This window comes from Cyprinodon variegatus, unplaced genomic scaffold (genome assembly GCF_000732505.1).
Source record: "Cyprinodon variegatus isolate N-32 unplaced genomic scaffold, C_variegatus-1.0 Scaffold33, whole genome shotgun sequence".
In the NCBI taxonomy this organism is placed as follows: domain Eukaryota; kingdom Metazoa; phylum Chordata; class Actinopteri; order Cyprinodontiformes; family Cyprinodontidae; genus Cyprinodon; species Cyprinodon variegatus.
This window is the reverse complement of record NW_015150486.1, coordinates 383,289-397,082: the sequence shown is the minus strand read 5'-3', so window position 1 is coordinate 397,082 and position 13,794 is coordinate 383,289. Positions and strand designations below refer to the sequence as shown.

At 35.7% G+C, this 13,794-nt stretch overlaps 2 protein-coding genes across 3 annotated transcripts in view; both read right to left on the bottom strand.

The window, feature by feature from the left end:
* Positions 1-3,713, bottom strand: part of LOC107102634 (T-cell surface glycoprotein CD3 delta chain-like) — a 6,385-nt gene extending 2,672 nt beyond the window's left edge. The window contains exons 1-6 of the mRNA XM_015402018.1: positions 3,695-3,713; positions 3,226-3,303; positions 2,830-2,888; positions 1,288-1,317; positions 977-1,147; positions 694-837 (exon numbers count right to left, since the gene is read on the bottom strand). Of these exons, the coding sequence (XP_015257504.1) occupies positions 694-837; positions 977-1,147; positions 1,288-1,317; positions 2,830-2,866 (382 nt within the window). The 5' untranslated portion in view covers positions 2,867-2,888; positions 3,226-3,303; positions 3,695-3,713. The remainder of the gene's footprint in view (positions 1-693; positions 838-976; positions 1,148-1,287; positions 1,318-2,829; positions 2,889-3,225; positions 3,304-3,694) is intronic.
* A 497-nt stretch (positions 3,714-4,210) lies between these two features.
* The window catches only part of tmem25 (transmembrane protein 25), a 14,990-nt gene continuing 5,406 nt past the window's right edge, over positions 4,211-13,794 (bottom strand). For both annotated transcript variants that reach the window (XM_015401956.1, XM_015401965.1), the window contains exons 5-9: positions 10,824-10,955; positions 10,698-10,731; positions 8,260-8,369; positions 4,838-4,927; positions 4,211-4,746 (exon numbers count right to left, since the gene is read on the bottom strand). In XM_015401956.1, coding sequence (XP_015257442.1) covers positions 4,673-4,746; positions 4,838-4,927; positions 8,260-8,369; positions 10,698-10,731; positions 10,824-10,955 — 440 coding nt within the window. In that variant the 3' untranslated portion in view covers positions 4,211-4,672. The remainder of the gene's footprint in view (positions 4,747-4,837; positions 4,928-8,259; positions 8,370-10,697; positions 10,732-10,823; positions 10,956-13,794) is intronic.

The following is a 13,794-nucleotide window of genomic DNA, read 5'->3' as shown; positions in this document are numbered from 1 at the left end:
ATTTATACATATGCTGTGTCCACAAATAAGTACTTTGTAAGAACTATTTAATGTGTCGCGGCAATAAATAATTTTTTTGTGCGCACTCTTATGCTGGTTCCAGGGCTCTGTGGGAATAGAACACAAGGTAATGTAAGAATTATATAGTTTAAGGGTATGAACACCATTGTAATCATGTTGTTACAGTTTTCTATACTTTTTAACATAATGGTCTGACTTTCTGTTGAATTTTAAATGAAATGGCATATTAAAGGTGGAAAAAGTCTCAAAAATATTTATTATTTTTCCAACGTCCCTGAAACCTTATAGAATATCTTGAAAGGTACAGTTTGAAACAAAATAAGCCATGCAATTGTAGTGCTTTAGAACTTAACCCATTAATAGGTTATGATTTTTGTGTGGTACTGAAAAAAATTATTAATTGCAATATTTTCTTTACTTAAAAGTGTAAGGTTGGTAATACAATAGTTTTTAATTATCCCATGTATTTGTTGAAAACCATTAAGTTATTATAAAGATGAAGAAAATAATTATGAAAAGATTAAATGATTTTATTTCTAAGTAGAATAAATGTTGGCTTTTCTTATGTAGAAAAACTTTCCACAGTACTGACTGACTTTTTGCTTATGACATGTTTTTTATATGTTTTCATTTATGGAAAGGGGTAGAGATAAAAGATGGGTAAAGTTTTACTTTTCTTGGGTGGTTTGACTTGACCTCTCCGACCTTGAGTGGCGATCAGATAGACGGCAACTCCAACTACAATTGTAGCCACCACGTCTCCCACCGTTAGACCCGCGATGGAGGGGATATCAAGTTCTACACAGTTGTCGCATGCTGAGGGGGAAAAAATATTTTTCTTTAGTATAGCAATTTTTCAGCATTTAATGACAATGATTATTGTTGGTGGCCAATGGATTGGCCACCTCAAAATAAACATTTGTTAAAAGAAAACGATCTTTGCTGTAGAACTTACTTCGGAATTTCACATAGATTTTTGATTTATCTGTACATTCATATTCCCCAGACTGATCATCACGGTAGTATAGTGTCAACTCATCCGCCTCTTGACCGTTTCGATCCATCATTTTTTCTCCACATTTCAGCACAACTCCGTCTGCAATATCTTTCACTTCTATTGAATTTTCTGTGTAAGAAAAAGAAAAGCACTTCATAAAGCCTAAGATTGGATAAAGCGATTATTATACTTTTTTTTTTTTTTTTTTTTATAGTTCCAATAATGTCAAGGTGTAAAATTTGTACTGTGAATCAGAAAAGCACTCTTACTCTCAGCATTGGTTTGACAGCTGACAAATCCTGCAGGTGATTTTTGAAGAGAAACATGGTTAAATGTTTATTGAAACAGGCAAACTAGTGGCATACACAATAATTGTGAATTATATAAAATTAAAGCTCATATAACATCCTTTTTTTTAATAAAAGGCTGCAAAATAATCAAAGCCAGAAACATAAACATTATATTATACATATACATTTATGGTATATATATATATATATATATACAGAGATCAGGATCTCTCTGTATATATAATAAATGACCACCACAATCCAGATGTTTGTTAGGCAAATAAACTTTAACTTTTAAGTAATCCTTCACAGAGGTAAAAGGTCTGACCTTGAAAAACAAATGCATACTTTTAATATATTTAAAACGATCAGCTTTCTCTTAAACCAGTGCTAACTACAATGTTTTTTATAAAATTTAAAGATTTATGCGAGGAATTCCTGAAATACATAGCTAGTCAGGTCACACCGAATTAAACAATTGAATAAATAAAAACAGTTTTTAAAGAAAGCACTGCAGGTGTGATTCCACGCTTAGCATTTCAGGTGTAGTCATGGCAACATCTCAGGAATGTGTTCAAAGCAGGACTGGAAACAGAAATAATAGTCTGAAGTCCTCCGGAAAAATAAGTATATTAGTATAATAAGAATATTGAATTTCTCTGTATGTGTTAAGGGTAGAGGGAAGACTTATAGCTCATGCCTCAGGCTTGTTGATAAAATTCATTTTTTTTGTTTGTGTTTTTTATTGAGGAATCAGAAAACATCCAAGAAGCAAAAACATACCTTAGTAATGCATCTGTGCTTGTCAGTTTGGATGTTCCTATTTAATCCCTATGCAACCATGCTAGTTACTGTATATCATTTTATAGTATGTACACGCGCTGTTTGGCATTAAAAGTTTTGTACCAATCGTAATGCAATTTGGAAGTAATATAGACCCAATTGATACTTGCTTCAAATAACAAGTTTTAAATAGCTCACTTATTATGATGAAAATGTAGTATAGCGACTCCAATACAATATGAACCACAAGCAGTCATTAGGCTACTGTAATTTGGCTTTTGAATGCTTACTAAATGTCTTACAAACAATTAATTTAATTATACTCAGAACTTGAGCTTTTTTTTTTTAAAGGCCCAAATTTCAAAATGATAATTGAGCCAGACGAAAATATACCATGCATGCTTTAATTGGATGGTTCCAAGATGGTTTGCAGGAAGGGTTGAAATATGACAGAATGGAAGACAACATTTCTGAGAAGATGAACAAGCAGTTTCTTTGTTTTCTTTATTCTTTTCGTTGTCTTCATTGCTTTCTATTTCCATAATTAAAAAAAGAAAATAATGTTTAACAAAAACAACTTTGTAAATGTGTTGTCAGACTAATGATATAAAGACTTTTACAGTACAATGTATTCAATGCAGTGCGTCAAATATGTGTTATCAGAAAAAGGGCTGTAATGCTAGTCCTCATACACTAATGGGATGCATAAAATGTTTATTGATTAAAAAACCAGTTTACCTGCCAGAATCCAAACAATCAGCAGTGGATGTTTCATGCTTTGCCCCCTGGATGTTTCTCTAAAGACAGAAGGAAACACAGACTTCAAGCGCACCACACAAAAACCGGAAGGCTGCCATTTTCTAACTCTTGTCAACCATTTTACTTTAACATAATAACTAACAGAGAATAAAAACACAACAATTGTGGCTTCTGTCACACCATTACTCTTTCAGCTGATCACCAAATTGATGGGGCAACTTTTATTGCTGTACTTTTGGCTGGTTTTCGATGATGACAGATTAACAAATGTAAATATTGAAACTTTTCTTTAGGCTAAAGACAAAAGCAGATACAATATGAAATTAATACAAAGATGTAGTATAATTTTAAAAACAATCGAATAAAAATACTAACCTTAAACCAAAGAAGTGTTTGGTCTCGGCTGTTGAACGACTTAGTTTCTGCCTGCTGTCGGTGCGTCTCCGTCTGTCTCTTTGTGAGGGAGAAGGAAGTTACTGTGATTGGTTTGTTGGTCTCATCAGGCTTTGCTGATTTTATCTGAAACTCTCCATCATGTCAACATACTTCAAAATTATTGGCTTCAAAATTTAGCACAATACACACTAGAATCATGTTTCTGGCAATTAATATTGGCTTGGTTTAACAGGTTGTTTTTTGTTGATCAGGATAAAACTGCAATGTTAAATCCAATTTATATAAACAAATATTAAAAGAAATATAAATTTATTAACAGACATGAGACAGGATTTTATCAGCATGAGGTCAAATATAGTTTACTCCTATAATTGTTATTCTTTACCACTTGCCATAATTTATTTGCTTCTTAAAGGTCTGAGATATAAGAAAAACAACATCAACTTACTTAGTGCAACCCAATAATAATATATTTTTTAAGCAACTGCTTAGGGGAATGTGAACTGAAAATGCACATCTCCAATTACCGTAGGTAAAACATATTGGGAATGTTTTCCCATCATATGTGTGAAAGACTGCATTCCCTGTTGAACTGCAGCAGAAACAAAATGAGAGCAGATGCAAGCTCCCACAAAATAACTCTGCTTCCTGTTTGCAGAAAAGCCACAGCAACCTGTGACCCAGAGCCAACACCTGGCATGCACACACACACACATATATCCATATCCATTCTCTCCTGCAGCTGTTAGAAAAACAAAGCAGGTCGTTTAATTTCTTTCTCACCAGATGCACCCTTTTTTTTTTACCCAACCATCAATTTCTGCCAATACAGTTAAAAAGATGCACATCACCCTCATGGTGCACAACCTAGTGAAACCATTCCTTAAACCACTTTGGAGCGCCCCCTGGTGTTTACAGAGTAAAATCACAGTATGCTCAGAATTCACTCAGATACCATCTCAATAATACCTTTATTAGACTCTTTTATACATGTATGCATATAAATATACAGGACAGGACATGTGGCATGTTAAGAAACGGTTCTATACTCTGTAGTAACGCATTCAGGTTACATTTGACCAAATAAACATTCAGGTTTTAGTAAAGAACCCTAAAACACATTCCATTAATGCAACCAAAGAGACAACATGATGAGCAATATGAGAAAATTTGCTTTGATGAGACGAGAAATCAGCAGCACAAACACCTGAGTACCTGCTTTACTGTACGACAAACATTCATGGGTATGTTTTGTGCATTCGTAGAGGGACGGTTTTTAAAAACAAGGATGTCCTCTGAACTTTGTTCCAGCTTGAAGGTAACTGGTCAGTGGTTGCCTTGCAGAGTGGGGGTTCCTCTCAGACAGCTGCATTGTAAGATGCAGGTATACATGCACAAACAGTAGGGAGAGTTGCTGGATGATCTGTCAGAGCCAGATTTCCTCACTGCTGGTGCTGTTCACCTTATAGATGTAGCCAACCATTGGATACCTGGCAAAACCTGGGAGGACCACAATAAAACACATAAATAGACCTAAACTATAGGGATAAATAATTGAATAAGCAGCCCAGATTTAGTGTTTTTCTTTGACCTCTTGCTGCGTAGGCTAAAGACAGATCTTCCTCCTCCTCTTCCTCTTTCTTCTCCTCTCCCACGCTGTTCTGCTGAGCAACTTCTCGAGCTGAAAGGCAGGAAAGAGGAAGCAAAGTGAAACACAAACCTGAAAATCAGTTGTAGGATTTAAAAGAAAATTGAAAAAACATGATTTCCTGAGTAGTTTGCTGAGTAGTTTAATCTGATCAACAACTATAAACTGGAAATGGTTTGGTTCTTTTTCACTCACTCCTTCATGTCCAGCCTTCATCATCTGTAAATTAATACATTTATTCTGATTATCTTATATTTATGGGTGTTTAAAAATGTAGAGATTCTGCAAAAAAAAAATATCAAAATCAAGTTTACATTCATGAAACATTTTTAACCTTTATTTTTTGGTATCATGCTTTCCTAATTTTTGATTTATTCCAACTTGAAGCTTAAATAATTTCTTCCCTTTTTGAGTAAATGCTACACAGTGGGTTTGTTTGGCCACTAGGGGGCGAGTGATCCCTTATAACTGCAGTGAAAAAATTTTTTCCACTGTCTTGTTTTCATAGGATGTTTATATTTTCTCTGTGTTTACTGCATTTTTAGGCTTGGAGAGTTTTGTTTTTCTTTCTCCCAGTTATTATCAGTCACACACAGCACCTCCTGATCTGAACACAAAGTACTACCTCATCAACAAATGATTGTTTTTCTGGTAAAAATCTGAAAAGTGTGTAGTAAACCTGAATTTACAGTTTCCACCATGTTCTAAATTCTACATTATTTTATTGATTTTTGCAAATTAAATTAAACTCAGTTAGACTGGATAGAAAACATTCATCAACGTAATTTTTCTTTCTTTTCATGGGTCTGTAATTTAGTTAGGCCATTCTGAGAATTGGTGTTTAACCCAGATGGACAAGTATTTAGCTGCTTCCAATTTATCATAAACTCTAATCAGTAGGCCAAAAGCATAATGCTGCCACCCCCATGTTTTACAGTAAAGCAGGCATTTTAAAGACATTCTGCTAATTTGCATGTTTAGACTTTTGTTTGATATACTTACCATATATTTTATATATTTCTTAAGACAAACTGCAAAAAGGGATGATCTTAGCTTTCCCTCAGCAATAGATCTACTCTTGTCAAATTTTTGTGGTTCATAATTGGTCAACAGGTTCCACAAACAGAGCTCTCGATCCTCCCGACAGAAATCATTCGGGGATATTGACATCATGACTGATAACTGATATATAAAATATAAATTCTATAAATTTTTCTTCCCCTTTTGTCGCTGGAAGAAAAGAAAAAACAACCACACCACTGCTTCAGTTAAACACCCACAACCTTGCTCTGCCTCACCACCACACACCCAGACAAATACCACAAGGGCTGATGGGTAACTGATGTTTCCTACCAACCTGTGAGGCCATCACAGAACAGCTGAATATGCTGAGGTAAACGCCACACACCTAGAATAACTGTTATGTGACTTCTGAAGGTAACTGGTTGCACTGGATTATTACAGGTATCGTGAGAAAAGCTTTCAGAGAGTGCAGATCTCCTCCAAACAGCATATTCGGATGTATTCCTATAGCTAAAACTCACATGATCTGGATTATAAACTCATTTTAAAGAATTGTTTCTCGGCATGAGGTGCACCTTTGTTTAAAATGTAATTAAAATCCATTCATAACTTTTTGAGTAATCCTGCTAACAAGCAAACAGGAAGAAAAACATAACTTCCTTGGTGGAGATAATAAGAGGATTTAATACAAATTCACATAAAACTTCTTGTATTAAAACAGTTTCAATCTGTATTCATTTACTTCCTCTAATAAATTGCCACCTTCTTTTGGTCTATCCCAGGGGTAACAAATAAAAAATCAGCGGGGTGCGAATAAAGCAAATCATCAATCAGTAAACGTCCGGAGACATTTTTAATTATAATCTGATACTTTAAACAGAATTTAACACCAAAATAAAATGAGGTTTTTATGCATTTATCCATGTTATACATTGGCTTTTTAAATGAAAAATATAAAAAAAAAAAAAAAAATGAAAATTTTTCCATTTTAAAATCTAAAGTGTTTTTTTTTTTTAAGTAGAGAACAAATCAATCTTTTAGTTTGGTATACAGATCATTTCCTGATTCACATATTTTATAAAACACCTGAAGTAACCGTTTTGTTTTTTTTATGGTGGACTTTAGGCTGCCCTGCAAGGCTTTAAACCTGCACTGCAAAAAACATCTAGAAATAAGTAAAAATGTCTTAAATTAAGTCTATTTACCCTTAATTTGAGCAGGTAAATAAGATAATCTGCCAATGGGATGAGTATTTTTACTCCTAAAATAAGATAATTAGATAATATACACTTGAAATAAGACAAAGCAATTGTTTTTTTCATATTTTAAATGTAAATTGTCTTGTTCCATTGGCAAAGTGACTCGGTTACCTACTCAATTCAAGAAAAGATGCACTTAATTTGAGCAAAAATAACTTATTTAGATTTCCATTTTTTTGCAGTGTGGGTTTGAATGGAGACAAAGCCATTCTCAAGCACATATCAAGGAGCTCATTTTGAGTCTGGATCCATATTTATTCTTGATTATATTCATGGTGGAGAATCCTGCTTCACAGCAGCAGGTTGAGCCAAACGTCCTCTAAATGTGCAGGGTCATCTTTGAGCACCATTTCACTTTTCTTTCACCAGTTCACTGCAGTTCTTCCAGCAGTCCACACTTTCTCTGCTCTCTTTTTCTCATCATCTTCTCCTTCTTTCCCATCGCCCGGCTTGCCACAGGTTTGCCTGCTGTGTCTAAAAGTAGCAGCAGCAGCAACCCAGACTGACAGCAGCTCATTGGCTAATTTCTCTAATGCAGCCTGGTCGAGGGCTCTCCGGAGGGCTTTACCATATTAACAGGAGAAGCAGCGCAAGTGAAGTTAGACACTGTCATCATACACACTCCGTAATGGTTAAATCAGGTTGGGTCTGGATGACCTCTGGTCTGTCCCATAAAATGAGAAGCAAACAAAGACATGTTCATGGTCTTTATGGGACATAATCTAAACAGTTTCTCAGGGATATAGTGGTGAAGATTCTCAATCATCGAGGTCATAGTCATTCCAAAAAAAGTAAAAAAATAAATAAAAACAATCCTCTGGACTTTATTTCCGAGTTTGAAGACATTTTGAATTGAAAAAGTTTCCTGGATGGGAAGCGAAACATCTTCAAACTTGGAAACAAAGTCCAGTGGATTGTTGTTTTTTTCACTGGTTAGGAATTTCTCAGGGATATTTATACTTTTACATACTTTTATTCTTAATTCAAGACTACAGATGATATGAAAAACATCCAGCTTCTATCCACAGGAGTATTTGAGAAATATGTTTGAGTATTTCCACACTGGAGGAAGGAGGATCTTACCTTTCCTCAGAGAGCTGAGGTCGTTGAGCTGCATGTTGGCAGGCAGAGACATGTTCTCTCTGGGGATGTTGGTCTTATCTGCTCTGTCCGTCTTCAGGTTTGCTGATTCACTGTGTGGACGATACGGAGAGGTTAAAAACTTGGATCACAGGTTTTATTGATCTGCAGGATGGACAAACTTTTCTTTAGAGCAGAGAAAAATGCTTTCATCAGTGTTTGCCGTCCATTTAGCTAATAGGAGAAGACATGATGTGGCGTAAAGATGAGACAATAAAATGATAGCATGGTTAGTGATGAAAGGCCATATAGCATTGGGTAATACTAGAATGATGAGGAAACTGGGAGATTCTATTATAAGTAGTTTGGTATTAATAGAATGTATCATATTGTATAGAATAGCCCTGAATGCAGCTGAATCTGAAAGCATTTTATTAATAAAAGCTAAAATATGTTAAGACTCTAAAAGAAACCATTTAAAATCTCACAAATATGGATGTTCTCTTACATGATAAAACTATAAACATTTTTAATCTTAGCTAAAGACAAAACAAAAACAACATCTACTGGAGTCAACAGACTAAAAATAAAGAAGAACCGAACTTCATAAACAAAACTCTGAACAGGAAATAGCAGCAAGATTCAAAGAGGCAAGTTTAATTTATATTAGGGATGAAACTTAGGATTATATTTCTAATCAAATAATCTGTTGATTATATTTGCAATAAAATAATGAATAATTGGATGGAATGAAAGTGCTTTTAAGAAGATCTTATATAGAATATAAATCAAGTGAAGCTAAAACAAAGAGGAGTTCTGAAAAGAGTTTATTGATGAAAAAAAGTTTTTTTTTTATATTGAATGCAAGATGTTTATGCTTCAATTTTGGTCTAATTACTGTTCTGTGTGGGTAGCTCTTATAGTTAATGGAATATAGAGCTATCTATAGTTATGCTGCTATAGGCTTAGACTACTGGAGGACATAGGGACCTTCATTTCATCATTCTACTTCATTCTATCTCTATTCTCCCACTCTGCAGAATCTGTTAGTTCAATCTCTAATGTTATGCTCTCTCTGCTTTTTCTCATAGTAGCTTTGCTTCGTCTGTTCCTGTTTGGCTGTGACACCATCCTGGAGAAAAATATCAGTCAATGAGTCGATGCAATCAACTGGTTTTCCTTAGATAGAAAACTTTTATTCAATTTGACTGGATGATCTGGTGAACTGTTAAGTGCCTTGAGATGACATGTGTTGTGAATTTGCGCTATATTAATAAACTGTACTGAATTGAAACTGAATATTTGAGAGTATATACCCTGATAAATAATTAATGAATTGGTAAATTACTGGTAATTATTTCAAGGATCAATTAATCAACAAGAAATGCTTCAAAGTGCTTTACATGAGAAAAAATAAAAACAAAAGTATTATGCAGCGGCACAGAGGCAACACCATTAATTAATGCGAATAAAAGCGATCGATTAAAATTATATTATTTGATAAAAAAAAAGATAAAATGATGGATAAAAAAATTAAAAGAAAGATGGGCGGAAAATTTCACTAATGAGAGAAGGAGGGACGGGAAGCCAGTGTAACGATTTTAGAAGTGGGATGATGTTCTCCAATTTCTTCATTTTGGTGAGGATGCCGGCAGTTTCCTCTATACAGGAAGAATTGGTTCACCTTCCTTTACATACACATGACATTAATTACATCACTTCTTTTACCATCTTTTGAAGCTCAGTAAATATTTTGCCTCCTGACAGCTGCCAAACACAGACCCATCCAGAGGAAAGACCCATCCAGTGTAGCCAGGCTTTCTGCCGCCATGATGGACACACCGAACCTAATTATGTCAGGATTGGATGTTTCCGTCCCACCATGAAAACCTGTTCATTGCAGAGTTCCTGAGCTAATCTGGATGCCAGAGTTAGACTGGCGGGTTGTAGCCATTGACTCAGCATCTGCTGATCCTCCTCTGTGACATTTTTGTGACCTTCCACATTAAGGCTGTGCTGATGAGGCTCTAAACTGCTTCCATTTTGCTATAATACCAAGAACAGTTCAATGTTTAGTAAGAATTCGTTTTAAAATTAAAGCTGTTGCTCAATTGGCCTCGTTATCATGTCAGCATCATCAACTCTTGAGTGTGACCCACTTTCAAACATTTCCAAAAGCAGTCGCCTCGGTGCTGGATTTGGTACGTCTGTCTCAGTAGTAATGAGTGGAACAATTAAAGTCAATGATTTGGTATTACAGTTGATTATCTGTTATTCTATTAGCAGAAAATATTACAAGTTGCTCATCTTGCTAGATTAATAAATTGTTTATATAATATAATAATTTAATCAAACGATCAATTAATCGGCCCAGGAAGCTAAAAAGTGATTATAAAAAGATGATTTTAGCCTTTAAAAGGCAGCTTTAGTCCAAAGTTTACCTTTTTTTGGTCATCAGAATCTCCACTGGTTCATCTGTGATAAAAGAAAATCACAGGACAATGAACCGTGAACAACAGCACAAATGTTTTCAAGCTCAATACTTAATGCTCATAGATTGTTCTCACCTATGATCTTGCTCTTGTTTTTTTGCATAAGGCAGAGAACTATCAGGCTGAGGATGAGGAGGGCCATGAAGGCCATGGCTCCTCCAGTAACTATCCCCAGCATGGGAACCTCCACACGAGACTGCAGGAACTCTGGAAGGAAGAGGAGAGACATTAAAAGAGATGCTGTCACATTTCGAATAACAACATTTATTTATTTTTCTGTATAAGAGACCCTTTTGGTTAGCTTAGGTCAGCTTAATGACTGAAAACAGCAACCCAAAAACATAGATTTGACACACCAACCACAGGTATCTCTGTTTTAAACATAATGATTGTTTTTTTGTTTGTTTTTTTAAGATTTAAAATTTTTTATAGATAGTCTGATCAAATGTGTAAAACAAAGCCTGAGTTTTTGATTGTTAATATGGGGCTCTATGCCTTTTTTTCTTGTTTTTCATAAATGGATAAACTGATTAATCCAGGTGTGTCTGACCTCAGTAACCATGACGATATTGTCCAGACACACCTGGATTAATTATTTTTTCCAGTTATGAAAGAGGAAACAAAGGAGCGGACTGAAGTTCTGGATATAGTAAAGATGGGCATTTAGCCAATTGCAATGAAGTGAAGTAAAACAGTAAGGTATTATTTTGTTATGAGCATGGTATTTGCCTTTAATAGTCAAAACGAATTAACCTTATAAAAAATACCTTCTACTCACTTAAATCACTTTGTTAGAGTTTGAGATTTTTTATGCAATTAAACTTCTAGTCTAACTCCACAGCAGAATGAATATCGTTATTATGAAAATCCTATTTCTGTAGGATTTTAGGACCTTAGCTGCTAGCTAATGCTAGGCAGCTAATCTTTGCCTAGCAAGCTAAAATGCTTTTTTCTGGATTGTCAATTAGTCCCAGAGGATTTAGAAAGAAAATCTGATCCATCCATCCATCTGTCCATCATCATCCATCCATCATTCACCCAGCCATCCATCTGTCCGTCCGTCTGTCCACCCATTGACCTATCATCCATCCATCCGTCCAACCCTCCATTCATCATCCATCTGTCCATCCTTCCATCATCAATCATCCATCCATCCATCAATCAATCCATCATCCATCCATCCATCAATCAATCCATCATCCATCCATCCTTAATTCATCCATTCATCCATCCATCCATCCATCCATCTGTCCATCCATCCATCCTTCCATCCATCCATCATTCATTCATCCATCCATCTGTCCATCCATCCATCAATCAATCCATCCATCAATCAATCCATCATCTATCCATCCTTCATTCATCCATCCATCCTTCCATCCATCCATCATTCATTCATCCATCCATCTGTCCATCCATCAATCAATCAATCCATCATCCATCCATCCTTCATTCATCCATCCATCCATCATTCATTCATCCATCCATCTGTCCATCCATCATCCATCCATCATCCATCCATCATTCATTCATCAACCCATCTGTCCATCCATCCATCATTCATCCATCCATCCACCTGTCCATCGATCCTTCCATCCATCCGTCCATCCATCCATCCATCCATCCATCCATCCATATGTCCAAACATCCATTCATCATCCATCTGTCCATCCCTCCATCATCCATCAATCCATCATCAATCAACCCATCATTCATCCATCCATCCATTTTTCATCCATCCATCCATTTTTCATCCATTCATCATTCAACCATCTATCCATTCTTCAATCCATCCATCCATCCATCCATCCATCCATCCATCCATCCATCCACACAGCAGCCTATCATCCACCCATCTGTCCATCCATCTATAATTCATCCATCCATCCGTCCGTCCATCCATCCTCTACTAGTTCTCCAGGGTCTCTATAGGTGAAAGGCGGGTTACGCCTTAGACAGGTTGGCAGTTCATCGCAGTTTAAAGAGAATCTTTGATATTAAATTTGAATGTTTTTAGAGAAGCTTAATTGTCAAAGCCACTCCTCAGATGAGATTTATCAACATATTCAGATGGTTTCATCTGACTGTAGAAGCATGCTGCAAACAGCTTGTGTATTGTTGGCTAAAGTAGCACACATTCAGTGTGAAACTGTGGGTTTGTACATTTGTACTGAAAAAGCATTTGTAAAGAGTTTCTGCGGCGGTTTTAATAACATCCTCTAAAAACACAGACTCCAGAAAGGCTGTAATGGACTAAAAGGACTTCAGCACTCTGATATCTGAGGAGGTATCATTGGAAAAAAGATGGTTTCTCTAGTTTGTTTCAGCCGCTTTAAGAAGATATTCAAGAGCATTTAGCTGATATATGTATTCTTTTTTGCTAATAGCTCAACCTACTCCTGATCAAAAAGCTGAAGAACCTAAAATGGTAAATTAAATTCCCCTTTACCCTTTGCTGTGTTATACAACATAATAGCCAGACTTCGTCCTGAATTTACCAGGGTAGTTGCATGGGACTATTGGGTTATTAAGGAACAAAATATCTGTTTTGATGTTATTTAAACAGGTTAATATTTTATGAGCTTCCAAAGAGACCCCAGGTTTCAGGTTGGTTATTGGGCTCTGTCATCTTTCTGGGTTGATAACTAATTTACAATTACTTAGAAATGTTGTAATCATCAAACTAACATTACCTGTTAGTGTCTGCTGTTATGCCAGCCTGCTTGAAGAATCCACCTCATTGTTTGTTTCGTGAGTATTTTAGGGAATATGTTACATCACCACATTGAGGGACGACAGATTATAACTTGGTTCCTATTTTTGTAAAGTTGAAGATGTTTATAGAAAGGAGTGGGATGTGGTGTTTATAGAATCAACTGTCTTATGAAAACAGTGGTGGATGTCTCCTTAACTTTCAGTCTATCTTAAAAAGAAACTTGGCTCCAGCCAAGCATCACATCCATCTAAAGCAAGTCCTTCTGGCTCAGATGAAACATTTCAGATGCAGAGCGTTCAAACATCCGACCTCCATTTCCGTTTAAATTCA